This window comes from Lactuca virosa, chromosome 3 (assembly GCF_052849685.1).
Source record: "Lactuca virosa cultivar CGN04683 chromosome 3, Lactuca_virosa_CGN04683_v6, whole genome shotgun sequence".
In the NCBI taxonomy this organism is placed as follows: domain Eukaryota; kingdom Viridiplantae; phylum Streptophyta; class Magnoliopsida; order Asterales; family Asteraceae; genus Lactuca; species Lactuca virosa.
In genome coordinates, this window is record NC_136428.1 from 403,272,657 (window position 1) to 403,290,066 (window position 17,410).

The 17,410-nt window shown below is 33.8% G+C and overlaps 1 protein-coding gene and 1 long non-coding RNA gene across 15 annotated transcripts; both read right to left on the minus strand.

Annotated features, from left to right (window-relative positions):
* Window positions 1-7,422: 7,422 nt before the first annotated feature.
* On the minus strand, window positions 7,423-10,660 carry CRR4 (Pentatricopeptide repeat (PPR) superfamily protein). 5 transcript variants are annotated; one of them, XM_079087007.1, is made up of 4 exons: window positions 10,528-10,656; window positions 10,397-10,420; window positions 10,204-10,295; window positions 7,423-9,525 (listed from the first exon to the last, which is right to left on the minus strand). In XM_079087007.1, the coding sequence occupies exon 4, from the start codon at window positions 9,469-9,471 to the stop codon at window positions 7,534-7,536; it is 1,938 nt and encodes a 645-aa protein (XP_078943133.1). In that variant the 5' UTR covers window positions 9,472-9,525; window positions 10,204-10,295; window positions 10,397-10,420; window positions 10,528-10,656; the 3' UTR covers window positions 7,423-7,533. The 5 variants fall into 5 exon arrangements, with proteins under 5 accessions (XP_078943133.1, XP_078943131.1, XP_078943132.1 ...); XM_079087005.1 differs by lacking the exon at window positions 10,397-10,420 and having other exon boundaries at window positions 10,528-10,660; XM_079087006.1 differs by having other exon boundaries at window positions 10,204-10,420.
* A 1,384-nt stretch (window positions 10,661-12,044) lies between these two features.
* On the minus strand, window positions 12,045-15,510 carry LOC145167763 (uncharacterized). Of its 10 annotated transcripts, none has more exons than XR_013741418.1 (10): window positions 15,233-15,502; window positions 14,999-15,077; window positions 14,443-14,781; window positions 14,070-14,261; window positions 13,916-13,973; window positions 13,689-13,841; window positions 13,396-13,495; window positions 12,973-13,015; window positions 12,511-12,594; window positions 12,045-12,379 (listed from the first exon to the last, which is right to left on the minus strand). It is a non-coding gene; the product is annotated as an uncharacterized LOC145167763 (long non-coding RNA). The 10 variants fall into 10 exon arrangements; XR_013741417.1 differs by having other exon boundaries at window positions 13,396-13,505; window positions 15,233-15,501; XR_013741421.1 differs by having other exon boundaries at window positions 12,939-13,015; window positions 13,436-13,495; window positions 15,233-15,495.
* Between the last annotated feature and the right edge of the window lie 1,900 nt (window positions 15,511-17,410).

The following is a 17,410-nucleotide window of genomic DNA, read 5'->3' on the forward strand; positions in this document are numbered from 1 at the left end:
CCATGAGATATATATTTTGTTAACCTTTTTATTGATGTTCCTTTTGTTAACCAATTTACTTAGTTTCATTTTAAGAGAACCCCTTTAGTAAAATCTGCCATGCAGGCTGTTGTTGGTGTTTGTATTATTTTTCCATTTAATCTTCGTAGAGATGTTCATGTAGAGACCCATTTTTATAACGAACGGTGAATGCGGAAGTAAGATATCTCGAGATTAATCGTGTTTTTGTAAGTATGAACATGAAGAAGATATTATGAGTTCATGGAACAAGGCTAAGAACAAAGAGAGATAATAATATTAATGCATGAAGAACATGGTGGGAGAGAAACTCTCCCTGGCTGGGAGAACCCACCAACTTTCTCTCTCTCTAGATTACATTGTTAGAAAAGTAACTCTAACTAAGAAAAGATAAGCTAGTTAAAGTAATACATGACCAACTCTCCCTTTATATAGGGGGGAGAGTATTTACACCATAAATACAATAAATGGAAAATACAACCTAATAAACACTCATTATTTGTGGAGCATTTCCATGAACCAACATTCTCTCCCTAAATGCTTACAAATGATGAGAGATCTAATAAGTGATACAAGGCTATAATACAGTAATCCGACTAGCAAGTGTGGTAATAAAGTGAAACCAAGTGCTGAAATGTCTCTGAAACTTTGAAGTGTCTGTGCAGTCTGAAACCGGTCATGAATCTCTGAAATGAAGGTCTTCGGCTTCAAAGCACAACCAATGAAGCAGAAAAAATATAAGATCCAAATCTTCAAACCAGTCATAATCACCCGAAGAAGGAGGTCACCATGAGCAAGTAGAAGATCCAATAAAAGAAACACTTCGGCTTCAAAAGTCTGAAAAACATCTCTAGTTCTCGAATCATAATACACCGAAATTCTTCAAAGAATAACCTGCTAAAAATGTGAAGCATCCATAAAATGAAGTCCGGATAAAAATAATGTGAGTCCAAAAACATGGTCTAGCAATGCCGAAAATTTGATCCAAGGACCAAAAATAAGTGTCACGTCACATTGCCAAAATAATCTTCGTCTTCAACATATCACAAATCCAAACTCGTGAAACCATAAGATCTGAACCGGATGCGAACACAAAATCATCCTGTGGTAGAGTCCGAATAATAAATAATCTGAATCGGAAAACATCGAGTAATGCCAAAAATTTGATCCGTAAAGACCAAAAAGAAGTGCCACATCGCATCACTAAATAAATAATCCCCTTCAGAAGTCTTCAAAATCCAAACTCAAACAATCATAATAACCAAATCCGGATGATATTCTCTCCCTATTTTTGATAACCAATGACCGGATACCAAAAATCAACAAATCATCGGATGGAGAGTGTCGGATACCAAGAGCTAATAGAGAAGCTCTCCCTAGATGTATGAGGGGTCTCGATAAGAAACGAGACAGAGTAAAAGAGATACTCTTGCGGTCATGAGGAAGCGGGTGACATAGTTGCTGAAACTGTGCTGAGAATAATCTGTTGTGCCAAAAATATATCCAAATATCCAAACTGCGGTGTCGGAACACTTGAAGTGGTCTTCAATAGAGAATAAAGTCCACATGCTCAAGATACATGATTCGTCAACCAAAAAATCAAGAGCGACAAGTCATAATATCCCATAAAGTGAAGAATGCGAAACAACTTTGTTGATCAATCGCCGTTGCGGTGCAAGCATCACAAAAATAATATGAAGTCCGACTGCGGTAGGAGTATTCTTCCAATAATAATAACCGGCATGAAATGAACCAATGTGACAATCCAAGGGTGCGGTTGTGGCAAAAATTGGTGTTAAAAAATAATTGGCGTAATAAAAAAAATTTGTTTTTTTTTTTAAAAAAAAATGGCTAAATTAAATAATTGGTGTTAAAAAAAAAATAATTGTCGTTAAAAAGAAATAACTGAAAAAAAATAATAATAATACAAAAAAAAAAACTGAATAAATAAAAAAGAAGAGGGCTTAAAAAAAATAAGAGGGTTAAAAAGAAAGGGGAGGAATATGGGGAGGGAATAAGGATGAAGAAGGAAAAGGAGGAAGGAGGAAGGGAGGGGCTGAAGGAGGGTGGAGAAGGGAGGTCGAAGGCTGCTGATGGAGGAGGGGGGGGGGGGGCTGGAGGGAGGAGGCTTGCGGGTGTAGGTGAATGCGGATCAGAGGGGAAGGTGGGGTTCTTGGGTGCGGATGGAAGAGGGTGGCTAGGGTGGGAGGTGGTTGCGGTAGGAGGTGACTGCGGATCAAAGGGGAAGGTGGGGGTCTTGGGTGCGGACGAGGGAGCTGGGTGCGGATGGTGCTGGTCGCGGATGGAGCTGGCTGCAGTAGGCGATGCGGTGCAAGTGAGCAAATCGGCTGCGGTGCAAGACTGCAGTGAAGCGCCTGCGGTCCGAACCGAGAAGGGAGCCTGCGTCCGAGGCTGCGGTCCGAGCTGGGAAGGATGGCTGCGGTCTGACTCCGGTTCATCAGCAAGGGAGATGGATGCGGTCCATCAGCAGTCATCCGAGGCTGCGGATAGGACCTGAGAGGACCGCGGATCATGGCTAAAAAGTGGCTGCGGGTAGGCTTTTAAGGAGACTCCGGTAGGCAGTTTTTTACTGCGGTTCTGGGGTCCGGAAAGGGCTGAACAGGTGACGAAAAATGCTATTTTTTCATGAAAAATGGTACCGCAAAGGTCATTTATTCATATTTTAATAAGAGAATCTTTTTATAAAGCATTTTAAGTCAACATGTGGTCTTGGGAAGGCAAAAGGAAGAGTGTGCAGGGGGTTTTTAGGGACAAAAGGTGATGGAAAAGGACAATGTCACATGGTTTTTGTCTTTTTGAGGGAGCAAATAATGGAATACTCTTTACCCAAAAGAGTAACAAGGACAATATGCTTTATGAAAACACTTAAACACGTCCATATGCACTAATTTGAAGATTCACAGCAACAAGTAAAAGGTAGAATGTATGAATATCATACCTTTTTGATGATCATAATAAACATGCTGTAGAAAAAAAATCTTCTAGAAAAAGTGCTTTCCTCCACTATCTTCAAGAATATAATAAGCCCATAATTTTTGTGTCTTCTCATCCAAGAAAAAAAAACTTCTGGAGCAAATTATTCAACAATTTGGAGACCACAAAATTAATTTCTCTTCCATTTTTCTTCATTTCTTCAACAGCAAAAATAATAACTTTTTAAGAACATCTTCTTCCAGCAATAAATAGAACGAGCAGCAGCAGCAACAATTTATTTTAGAGTAAGATTTGAGTCAACCCGGAAGATAAAACTAAGAACGAACTTCATAAAAAAAATTCCGGTAAGAAACCCGAAATTTTTTTTTCTTGCAGAAACACGGAAAAATCACAAGATAATCACCGACCGGGAGTCGTTCCCTTGAAATAATCGTGAGATCTTCAAGGTACGACTCTGATACCAATTGTAGAGACCCATTTTTATAACGAACGGTGAATGCGGAAGTAAGATATCTCGAGATTAATCGTGTTTTTGTAAGTATGAACATGAAGAACATATTATAAGTTCATGGAACAAGGCTAAGAACAAAGAGAGATAATAATATTAATGCATGAAGAACATGGTGGGAGAGAAACTCTCCCTGGGTGGGAGAACCCACCAACTTTCTCTCTCTCTCTAGAATTACATTGTGAGAAAAGTAACTCTAACTAAGAAAAGATAAGCTAGCTAAAGTAATACATGACCAACTCTCCCTTTATATGGGAGGGAGAGTATTTACACCATAAATACAATAAAGGGAAAATACAACCTAATAAACACTCATTATTTGTGGAGCATTTCCATGCACCAACAGTTCACTTTGGTGTTAAGCCAGTTTCTTCTTCGATTCCGTTTGCTGTGCCATTTCCCAGTGGTTATGAAGAACTTCTTGATGAGGTTGGAATGTTGGATTTCAACAATAATGCTTAAAATTTGTTTGTTCTTTTGACATACATTTGTAGGTACAAATTGTTTTGCGCTCAGGTATGACTCAACCTTATTTGGGGTTTAATCTTAAAGGCTTGATTGTTCTTTAATGTGCTAATTGCTAATTTTTTTTGTTTAGGATGTCATTTTTAATAAGTTGTGGCTTTATTCAGTCAACGGTTTTACTTTTGCTCTTCAAGTGTAGGTAATAGAATTTGATTAGTAATTAAGACTGTTTTTTTTTTGTATAGCTTATATGTGGAGGATTGGCTGGATATACTACTTCTTTATTTACAACCCTTTTTTTTATGTGGTGAAGAAAACATCGCACACACAGGTTTGTTTGTGTAAACATTTTTGTTTGTGATTTCAGTGGTTTGAATCATTTTAAAAATGGATGCATTTTGTTATGACACTCTTACAGAGATAGCCCAAGATGAAAGACTATAAAGTCCATATAAGTAATAATGATAAAATAAATTTTACTTTTTTTTTTCTGAAAATGATGGAATGGAATCAGGGGCTTGACTCCAAGAATGGCCATGTACATGAGTTAGGGAGCACTATAGCATTCTACTTTCATTCTAATTATCTGTAACATATACATTTTATATGCTGGTAACATATTTTTGACAATTTAGGTTCACGTCTATATATAGTTCAAAGAATTATAGTCCTTACTTTTTGCACTATTCTCTCCTGAATAAATCTGTATCAGTAAGGCGTAGAAATTTGTATATATGTAAAAAACCAATAAAAAAATTACCCGTGGTTCATCACGGGCTACCTTCCGGCCCCCGCAACGCGGGGGATCTTTTCTAGTTAGCAATCAAGAATCCATTGGGACTTTAAAAATAGGAAAAACTGCAGTAAAGTCCTACGTATTGGCCTCATAATCGATTTAGTCCCTATATATTTTTATATCTAGTTATAAAAATAGGTTTTTTCTATATAAATACCTATTTTTATAACTAGATATTTCATATACAAAAAAGTTTTTAAAAAAAGTTTTTATATAGAAAATATAAGATTTTTATGTGAAAATACGTTTTTTTGTATAAATATGATTTTATAAAGAAAAAACATATTAGAAACAATTCTTTGAGAAAAAAAGTTGTAAAAAAAACTAAAGTTAGGATGAATTCATAATAAAATTTTAAAATTTGGGTAGAAAGGGTAAAGTTTGGACCAAATTTGTAACAAAATTTAAAATCTGGGCCAAAAGTGTAAATTTTGGACTAAATTTGTAATAGATTTTGAAATCTGGGCCAAAAATGTAATTTTTGAAAGTTGGATGACCTGTTGACCGGGTCAAAGGGTTAAATTGAATATGATTACCGGTATTTGAGACTTGATTGAATAAAAAATATATCTAGGGACTAAATCGATTATGAGGCCAATATGTAGGGACTTTATTCCAGTTTTCCCTTAAAAATATGTATAATTGATTTAGCAAAAAGTTATATTTATGTTTTATAATTCCATGTTGAAGATTTAATTATATAGATTTTAGCTATACCTAATCATGTATGAATAACCGTGTTATATAAAACTTAAGTTTTATAACATATACACGGACAATTATTGGCCATTATTTAACTATATATAGTATATATACATACGCATCACACGTGTCTACTATCGTCTATACATGCATGCGTTAACATAAGGTTATTTTATTACTTTTGATCATTAGCCACCATCATGACTATTTGTGATGCGGTTTTGATACATAAACTTCATTAATCGTTTTTCAGTATTGGATGATACTTTAGATATTTGGTGTAAGTTAATATATATATATATATATATATATATATATATATATATATATATATATATATATATATATATATATATATATATTATATCGAATTAGAGATAGTCCACAATGACAAGCATAGTAGCAATAAGGTAACATCAGATAGTATGACCGATGTTGGCTTGACAGATTGTAACAAAACTGAACAAGTTGTTTAATTGCATTTCGTAAAACTAGAACATGTCAGAACAAAACATTACCTCCCTTGGGATATTGTGGTTTCATGTGCATCGTTTACTCACTCACCTTAACTCTTCTTTGTGACATTCGTATTTTTTATATATCAAATTTTTGTTTCATTTTATGTTCAAATATGTTAAATATTGTATTATTTGAAATAAAAAAAAAGTTGAAAAAAGAACGCTAGAATATACATATCCAAACATGTTTTCTAGTTGTTTAAAATGGAAAATGAAAACCCAATTAGCTTTAACCAGACGTGTTTTCTATACTTTCTATTGAAAATTAAAAATAAGAACTCCACTCCTTGTTTCTGAAAACTTTTCCAAAAAAACTTAAAACAGTTTCTCACAACCAAACAAGTCCTAATTCTTTGAAAACTACGTCCATAGGTATTGGAGTCATAACATTGTTATTTATGTATGACCGATTGGACTCTATTGCCGAAAGTCTCTAATGCTAGGAAACCAAAAGTATCGAATGATATAAATGTTGATTATCCTTGCAAACTTTCTCATTTTTTGTCACTTTGCACGAGACAACTTTTACTATGAATATTCCATTGAGATCAAAACCCTCCTTTGGGGGCTATAAAATTTGTAACACTTTTCTTAACCAACTAAAAAGTAATTTATTTTATTTGATTAGTACATAAAGGAAAAAAGTATGAAATTTAAAAGCGATTGTCTTTAATCTCCATCGTCTTGGTAAAAAAAGGAAAATGTATGAAAAAAAACTTGTTGCGAGGGCTCCAAACCCGATTACACTTATATACTTGCTTTCATTTCTTCCTATAACAACATTGTATTTTGAAAAATATACCCAATTACAACAATGTTATCTAGATATTGTAGAAAAATGATGAAACGACAATGATAAAATTGAATAGATTTTCCAAAATACAATGTTGAAATAGGAAGAAATGAAAGCAGGATGCTATAATACACAAATAAACAAAATTACATTGCTAATTCTGGCATTTAACCCTATACTAGAAAAAGCAAAAATAGCTATGTAAGAAATAACAATGTACTTTCATTGATTTGTTTATTATAACATTTTACTTTCATCTCTTCCTATAAAAACATCATACTTTTAAAATTTACCCAACTATAGCAATGTCATCCTGATAATACACAAAAAATGAAGTACAATGCTATAACCAGTTATATTTTTCAAAGTACAACGTTAACAAAAAAATGTTGTAACAAAAAGAAACGAACATAGCATGCTACAATACACAAATATATGAAAGTACATTGCTATTTATTGCAATTAACCCATATCGAATTGATTTGTTTTTAATAGCATTTGAATTTCATTTCTTCCTATTACAACATTGCACTTTGAAAAATATGCCCAATTATATCAATGTCATCTAAATGTCAGAAAAATACTAAAAGTATATATATATATATATATATATATATATATATATATATATATATATATATATATATATATATATAATGCTGTAATAGAAAGAAACAAAAGTAAGATACTATAATACACAAATATATGAAATGAAAGTACATTGCTATTTCATACATTTAACCCTATACAAAATACACAAAACTAGTTATATTCAAATCTAGCTACCAATCAGGAACAAATCAGATTCAAATTTAGAATCTAACTTGAAAGATTTAACATGAGACCAATTATCCAACACCGAATAAATCTCTTCAACTTGTGGATGACTCCCATCTCCCACAAAAAATTCATGAAAAGTTCCATCAAGTTCTATCCAACTTCTCCCAGGAACTTTCTTGATTTTCCTTTCTTTCATCATTCCCCTCACCTTTCTAACAAAATCCCACATCCCAAATCGTGCATAAATGTTAGACAACAAGATATAATTACTTGAATCATAACAATCCATCATGATTTCATCCTTCAAGATTGGTATGTCTGTGTCTATGGTATTTTCAAGATTCTTACACGCGCTAAACAAAGCACGCCACATCACACCATTTGGCTCAAAGGGCATTTGGTCTATAATACCCATGGCCTCTTTTATTTTCCCTGCACGGGCAAATATGTCAATTAAGCAACCAAAATGTTGGATTTCTGGTTCCATTTTGTGGTGTCTTGTCATGATTTTGAAGCACATAACACCTTCTTTTAGTAATCCCGAATGAGCACACGCGTTTAGAACATTTAGATATGTGATTGTGTCTGGTTTTAGGTTAAGTGTTTGGATTTCAAGAAACATATTGAAAGCTTGTTTCCCAAATCCATGGATGCCTAAACCACCAATCATGGCATTATAATGATCGATGTTTTTTTGTTTTAGGGTTTCAAAAACATGCATAGCGGTTTCTATCATGCCTGATTTTGAATACATGTCTATGAGTGAAACCCCGAGTTTTCCTTCTAATTTAAGACCTTTGTTGTTTATATACGTATGGATAGTGATACCTTCATGGGCATACCCTAATTGTGCGATTGCAGAAAGGGCGAGTGAAAAAGTGGTGTCATCAGGAGTGAGATTGTTGTCACTCATTATGTTGTGGAAGATGTTTAAGGCTTCTAAAGAACCACCGTTTTGCAAATATCCAGCCATTATGACGTTACATGAGATTATGTCTAGTTGAGGCATTTCATCAAACAGGTGTCGAGCAGTGTTAATGTTGCCCAGTTTTGCATACCCATCGATCAGTTTAGCCCAGCTGATGACGTCTTTTTCTGGCATTCTGTCGAAGAGTGTACGTGCTAAATCGATCTTCCCGCTCTTTATGCAGCAACGAATCATCAAGTTCCATGAAACCATGTCTCTCTCAGGCATTTCGTCGAACAACTCCCAAGCGAGGCTAAAACCATCTTCCACAACCGCATATCCACTAATCATACAATTCCAAGACCTTAAATTCTTCATCTGCGATGGCAAGGAATCAAACAATTCACGCGCTGATGTTATCATCCCGCACTTAACGTATCCATCTATCATCGAATTAAAACTAATTGAATCCCTCTCGGGCATTCTATCGAACACTTGACGCGCAAACTCAACACATCCGCCTCTAACGTACATAGAAATTAAGCAATTCTGTAAATACAAATCACTTGTAATTCCAATTTTTATCAAAAACCCATGAACCTGCATTCCTTCTCTAATCAACCCCATCCGTGAACACGCTTTCAAAACCAACGAAAACGAGAACTTGTCGACACAAGCCCTGTTCTGAAGCATCAAGCCCAAAACAAAAACAGCTTGTTTTGGGTCATCCCCATGTGAAAAGGTTTTGATTATGGCATTCCAAAGAAAAGGGTCCTTCATTTTTGAGCTTCGCGGAATCGAATGCGAGAAAAAGATATGGCGAGCGAATTGGATTAGGGGAGTGTGTGGTGAAGAAGCAAAATTGAGGATTAGTTTCGTGGTTAGATAAGAGTTTTTGATGAATCCGGTTGTTAGTAATCGAGCATGAATTTGGTTTATATCGAATTGGGTTTTGCAGTTTGGGAGATGAATAAGTGTAGGGAGTGTCGAATTCCATGGCTGCTGGTTTGAACTGACGCACGTTAGCATCGGGAGGTTTGCGTCACCGGAAAGTGTTTGGTTGAATCCGGCAGCAAGATTTATCTGCAATTCGTTAAGGTATACATATCACAAGATCAACAGATTCTGATTTTTGTAGTATGGACAAGACTCCAATGGGTAATCTACTTTCTAAAATTTTTGAACGAACAAATAGTTAATAAAATCTTGAATATTAAGCAACAACATACAATAATCTTCGAATTGAGAAGTAAATTCATTGTAGGGTGGGTAAGTGTATTACCCATTACTTAAAAGTAACTATAATTAGATGATTGCGAAGGATTATGTTACCAAAAGAGTATTTTTAAATTGTTTCTAGAATGGATAGAGGACATGAAAGGAACATGAAAAACAAAAACTTACTCAATGAACTTAACATATATCGTAGGAACATACAACTTTAAGACAATCACATCTGGTCGTTTTAAAAAAATGATATCACATCTATATCACCAGGAATTACCAAGGAATGAGTTACATGAAAATAAAGAACATATATAATCAATCTAATTGGAAAGGTAAAAAAATATCGTTGCAGGCTTGCTAGCAAAAAGCCTGAATCGAATGAATACAAAGATATATGAGATTCAATTTTTTGTCGTCTCAGTACAAAAAATAGTTGCAATAAAAAAATCACTTTTTCAAGAAAAGTCAACGTAGGTTTAAAAATTAAAGATATTATATTTTGACCAAAACTTGAAATAATAATAGAGATCTTACTTTGGCAATCCATTAATGCATGAACCCTTCCAGTAAACTCCATTGTGACAAAAAAAAAAAAAAAAAGCCTTTCGTAGCTCTTACTTCAGCCCCTGAATAAGATAAGTCGAGGATATATTACTAGTTCTCAACTATACGATTTATATCCATTCCTAATCGTACTCTAAAGAAAATAGGTTTCGTTCGTTCTTACCCTTTTTCTTATCAAACTCACTATCTGTGGAGGAGGGTACATCACAATCAAATTATCCAAACATTCATCAGAAATTACTATACATATTATTAGAAAAAATTGCTGATGAAGAATGGCTCTAAAGGGTATACCTTGATTCTTCGAATACAATTCATGTGGTTATCAGATTCTTTAGGTATACATTGGTGTTGAAGAAATTGGAGGTTTATGAAATCTGAAGCTTAATTGTTTCCATAATGCTTTCGTATTGAGATGGAATCAAAAGGGGGTTAAAGGTTCTAGAAATACCCGTCTTCTAGCAATTGGTTGTTGACCAGATTGAAGAAATTATGTAATTTCCTTATGCATAAGCTTCAATTCCATGCCACTCATCGTCCGTTTGACTTAGAGGGTATTTGTCATTGCTTTTAAAACAACTTTTAGACTTTTGACTTTTACAAAAAAAAATCCAAAAGTTATTTGGGAAGTACAAAAGATTTTTTGAAACAACTTTTGCCAAAGAACAAAATCATTATCTTTCAAAAGTCATAGAAACCCAACTTTTTGTGACTTTTGAAATAAGTAGAAAGTGAATTACATTAATACCCTTAAACTTACCAATCATTAAATTTATTTTTTGCCCCCTCAAAAGTTAATTTAAACATAATTTAAAAAACTCATTTTACCAAAAATCCTTTTACCAAAAGTCTTTTTACAACAGTAAATTACATTATTGCAGTCCTGACCCTCTACTGAATCCATCCCTCTACGAGAATCCTGAAAATACGGTTACGACATAAACGAGAAACATATGAAATCAATAAAACCGAGTCTATGGTTTTTATGAAGAACCCATAAATAAAGGAAAATGGCAAGACACAAATTCGAGGATGATATACTACACTGTAAAATGTAGATGGTATGAAAAAGAGAAAACAGATGTGGAAGAAGAACATTTGTAAGGGAATCGGTGGAAAAACACGGCGAGGGCAAAAGCAAATTCGAGGATAAAATGGTTTAAGGTAACAAAAATGTTGCAACATATTATATCTATTCAAAAAACCAAAATCGGTCGAGTTATCCATGGTCTTTAATTCAACCTTTTAATTTGTGTCTACCTACATTTTTCACATTTTTTTTCTTGAAAATAAGGCTTTTAATATTTTTTTAAATGTCAACTTTACCTTACATCAACTTTAAACATATTATTTTTGCCCCTCTATTTTACCCTCTACTTTCAAATATTGGTTTTTATAATTTGTACCCTTATAACTTTGAACTTTCTAAAATATTATTTTCATCCTTCCATTATTTAAACTTTCTTCTTTATCCCTTTAGTATACATAACTAGATGAGGAGCCCCGCGTTGCGGGGATGAATCTAAACAGATATGATTATTTTTGGCATCTGGTGTTTCTTATGGATGGTTTTGGAGGATTTTAAGATAGGCTTATGATTTTCGACCTTAGCTATCACATTCTCTTCAAACAACAATCCCCATAATCTATCTCTAAGAAGTACAAATTCAGAGTTTAATCCAACAACTATCTCTTGTGTTGTGTACTGATGTCTTGAACAGGTAAAATGTTGCCAAATAAAGTGAATACCTCACATGAACCCAATTTAACCGCATAAAGATCTACCTGACTACCTTTCTTTTCACCATAGGTTCCTCTAAAAATAATCATCTGTCATTCAAATATTTTGTTAATATTTCATCGTTATAGTCATCATCCATATCCATTGATACTAACAACAATTATCCTTAAAATAATTTACTTTCTTCATGTGATCATAATCCTTTTTCACTTACCTCCATAAAGACACAAAAGAGAAAAAAAACTAAAAAAAAAAAAAACACAATTTATAGACTGGCCTCCTTTAAGTTCTTTTCCAACCATCAAGTTGGCACCTTCAACAATCTCTTAAATTTGGATAAAACCTTTAAACCATCAAACCAATTCCTTCTTACCATGCACACCCTTTAACCTTGCTTTTAGTTCCCTGTAAAATTTAACCACAAAAAAAAAATTAACTTTCATAGATTAAATTATAAATAAAATTATCGTTCCAAAAGTTTAGGAATATGATACTTTAAAAAAGATATAAAAGGGTAAAAATGGAAATGAAAATACCAAGAACCGAAAAGAAAATTATGAACCCAGCTGAGATTTGCACAACTCTTCAATTGTCTAAACGGGTGACATCTAGCAGACCCACTGTAATGCGCAAACCGTTAAATTTTTTTTAGTGTTTTAGAAGGAAAATAAATAATTTCAGCTATATAAGTTTAACAATAATAGAACAACAATTCAACATATTTCTCAAGTAATTCTTCAATAACAGAAGAAAGTAAACTGCATATCATAGTATATTATAAAATATAAACCATGAAGATTTATGAATGTGAACAAAAACTTTATTTTTCTAACTTGTATGTAGCACTGAAAACAAAAATTGTTTTTATGTTAAGCCTTTATTAATAGATAGCTCTATAAAATTTATTTTTATGAACAAAAGAATACGAAAAGAGAGATGGGGCTCATTTGTAAATCGAACATACATGGCAGCTACAACACATTTCAATTCTGCATTACCCCTGAAAAGAAGTGCTATTTGGTCCTTCAACACCAAACTTTCCTGTAACATAAACAAACCACACCAAAACTAATTAAGATATTTGCAAACAAAAGTTACAGAATTGCCCTCATTGTCTATTAAAAAGAATTCCCCATATATGCTAACACAAAATTAAGATACAAATATCACTTCACAATTGAGATGAATAGGTTGGACTATAGACTAATATGGAGTTTTTTTTGTCCCACCATGAAAAAGTAGCATGCATATTTAGGAGCAACAACCTGCTTTTTCTTTATACTTCTTATTCACATCTCGAACTATCTATAAATATAGATACTTTAAATGTTTAGCTCTATATATAAAATCATATAAATGGTGGTTTTTTTTAATTTTTAAAAATTGCGAAAAAAAAATGAATAAAAAATTGATGCCGTTACCAGAAGCTATTAATGGAAATGTGTAAAACGTGAAGATCACCAGTATTTTAGGTGCCACCAGATTCCCCGATCCAAGAGGGAGGATGCAAACACTCATTACCTACAATGGACTTCACATCCAAAAAATTATAAAAGAAAATAAAAATAACAAATCCTTTGCAAATATGAAATCTGAAAAGTAATCATAAGTGCCCCAATTTCCAGACCGTTTTCAGACTTAAAAAAAATATCATAGATCAGGTTTTGGTTAAACAAACGAAGAACAAAGAAAAAAAAAAGGCTTATTTTATTACCTGTGTTGCAGGAATATTCCTTCCAGTTTGGAGAGTTGGAATTAAAAAAAAAAGATACAGGTAGTATGTTGTAAGCTTCAAACATGAACCAAAAACTTTAGGAAATTGTATCTTTTTCCTATCCCTTTTTATTAAAAAAGGAACAAAGAGAACCTGTTTCACCCATTTGAAAAATGAGAAAAGAGTTAATCTAAGCCAATGAAAAATTGGTATGGAACAGGAGATACCGGTGCAATTGAAGAGTTGGTGGACACGAAAATATTTGTTTCCAAAGTTCCAGTGCAACTGAGTCAACGATCAATCAAAAATGTTTAAATAAAACACACATGCGCACACACACAAAGAAAAATTGAAGAAGGAATCATGATATGAAGCAAATACAGAAAGTTTTGGCCAAAAGGGTATTTTTGTCACAGTTGTTGATTTTTCTGCTGAAAGAGGACAGGAAGTTGCATCACTTTGACTTCAAAAATCCAATTGTATCTGTCTGTTTCCATTGAGGACCTGTCAATTACTATATATCTTTGACTTCAAAAATCCAATTGTATCTGTCTGTTTGGAACAAAGTTGTACCTGGGATTCAAAAACAAAAACCATTGTTTCATTCTTTGATTAGTTTGTTTGAGTAAATCTCATAAACCAATAGATGATAAGTTTCAGTTAGAGACGACATAAAAAATATGAGAATTCAGTAAAAACTTTTAACAAACAGTTGGTGGGCAAATGTTTCAACACGTAATCAAAGTTAGCATACCATTCCAAATTGTTCCAATACCTGTGTCGCCCTATCAACCAACTGCAATCCTAAGCTCGGTGACCTTCAAACGAAGTCATTTACAGTCTGAGATACAAACAACCCAAAAAAAAGTCGACATAAGAACAAATATGGTGTCATAAGCATAAAAAGTGAAATTTAAAAGTCATAAAAAGGAAGATGATGCTCTTATATCAATCATGTCCTCGACTAAAACTGCCTTCAGAGTTTTTATCCACAGGAATTGAGAGACTTTCATAACTCGGACGTCATGTCTTGATGATTCCCAAATCTCTACCGGTAGAGACTTCAGTTGTTCTCGGTGACGGTGTCAAAGTTCTTCAAACAGAGAGAAATAAAAACCAATAAAAAAAACAAATAGACCCATCAGAAGAGAAGTAAATTGGTATACACCTCCATTCGATTTATTTTCCCCAAAACATTTTTTTTCCATGCGTTTAATGGATTTCATCACAAAAAACTTAACAATTTGTACTAATTTACATCCAAAACAAAAAGAAAACGTATTTTAAAGAAATTAAAGTTAAGGGTTTACCTGATAAAACCAATTGAAGCAGTGGTCGAAAATTACAACAATCCGGAAATCAAAATAAATCCCAAATGTGAAAAAAGACCTTGAAATCCGAAAGTGAAGTAGAAGCACCGCCAAAAGATCGACAATTAAACATTAGACTAAAACCAATCGATTTGAAAAACCAAAGTGTGAACTATAGGGAAGAAACTCGAATGAAGAAGCGATTTGAAGAAAAATGATTGAAGTGGATTTTACCTGAATGAACGGTTCGTCTCCTTCTGCACATACAAAGGAGCCAAGTATATAGCAACAGGAGTAAAGGTATGGAGAGAGTGGAGGCGGTGGATTGGATGGCGGTGGCGATGAACGTTAGCAAAATCGATCGGTGGGGTGGGGGTGGTTTTAGGGCTTCTAGACGATTTTGATGGGAGAAGAAAAGGTTGGATAAGAACAAACAAACTGAACAACCGATATTTCTTACCATGGTCGAGGAGCTAACCCGATGAACAGTAACATAGTTAGTATCTTGGTTAGGCACTATTCCTAAGAAGTGTCCTCTTTAATATATATATATAAGAATTCGTTAAGATAGTTATTGGCTTGGAGACGTACCACTTTCGATGCATGTAGTACAAATCAAACATGCACGGCTTTCTTCATTTGCTTTTTAGGTTTATATAAACACAAAATGAACGTATTTCACGAGGATTGTCATTTTAGTCCATAACTCGATATGCATTCCAATATATAAAAGTACTACATTTTGCGAATCGAGTATGCATTATGAGCATCTCGTACGAAAGTCAGACACATAATATGTATATCTCTAATACCTTAACGATGTCACCTAACATTAGGGATGAGCAAAAGGACCGAACCGGCCGGAACCGGCCCGAACCGGACCCGACCCGGGAACCGGCTTCGGCCAAAATCAAGAACCGAACCGGGCCGGCGGTTCTACCGGTTCCTATCGGTTCTTGTCGTGTCTTCAAATGTTGGAATCGGTCCTCGAAAAATAGCATCATACGGTTCCGGTTTTTGCCGGTTCTACCGGTTCCGGTTATATCGGTTCCGGTTCCAAAAATCCACAAAAATAACGTCTCGGTCCCGGCCCGACCGGTTCCATCGGGTTCCGGTTCCGGTGCCGGTGCCGGTTCCGGTACCGGTTCCGGCCGGTTCCCCGGTCCATATGCTCATCCCTACCTAACATTATCTACTTATCACCTACAACCTTATTCAAGTAGTATATAAACATGTTAACCATAATATTCCCTTCTTCATACCAAAGTTAGCTAATTAATTCACTTTTCTATAAAATCAGTTGAAGTAATTCATTCACTTTCTTATAAACATGAGTTATCCAAGCAATCGTTGAAAAAGAAATCAGTTGCAGCATCGTATGAAGATGGTCATTGGCATTGTGAAGAATAATGCTATTGTTGTTCTGATCTTAAACTAGTTTCTAAAGTCGACTAAGATCATCCGAACTGCTATCATGGTGGACCACAGCCACCTAAGATGTCCAGTTTCAACACGATGAAGGACGTATAAGAAGATGAAATGGACTTTTGATACTATAAAAATATTAAAGTGGCATAAAAGTAGAATGGTGGTGCGGATAAGGAAATTGGCGAACTTATGGATGAACATGACTGTCTTGAAGATGTTATTAGAATAAAACATGGTTTTATTGATAGCAAAAAAACAATGTATCAATTACAATATCTAGATGTGGGCCATAAAATATAGTTATTCTATTTTATAAGTTTTTATTTTACATCTACCGTGATATTAAACTGATTATTCTTTATATAACCTATGCATATTTATATTTCGGACATTTCAAAGAACCATATTACATTTTGGACCGACCAAATGTCAATCAACTATACATTATGAACTTCAGATTATCCCATTCAGACAAGGTTTTCTAAAATTGCTTGTTGTGATAGCCAACTGTTACAACTTATAAGAAAAATAATAACTATGATCTCTTGTTTAAGTGGCTCAAACTCCCAATGTACTGTTCACAAACAACCATTTCTTTAACACATGTTGATATTAAAGCCAAGTTTTCAATTTATTGGAGTGAAAAAAAACCCATGTAAGCATTTATATGGTATGATCAAGAACTACCTAACATTTGGTATATTGCATTAAAATCTAGTATGCAAAAACCATTTGAAGCACAATAGTAATATGGTGTTTATGATCAGAATTTTTATATTTGTGTGTGTGTGGTATTCACTGTTTGTTTGTTTGTTTTTTTTTGTGATTTGTTTATTATGATGTTGTTTAATACTAATCATGTCAAAGACGTGACCATAATTAGTTTGATGTCATTGTAATGGATTTGTAAGATGATTCTATCGTTTGGTATCCTTTTGGTATAAGTAATGAAAATGAAAACAATTGACATTAATGAAATCATAA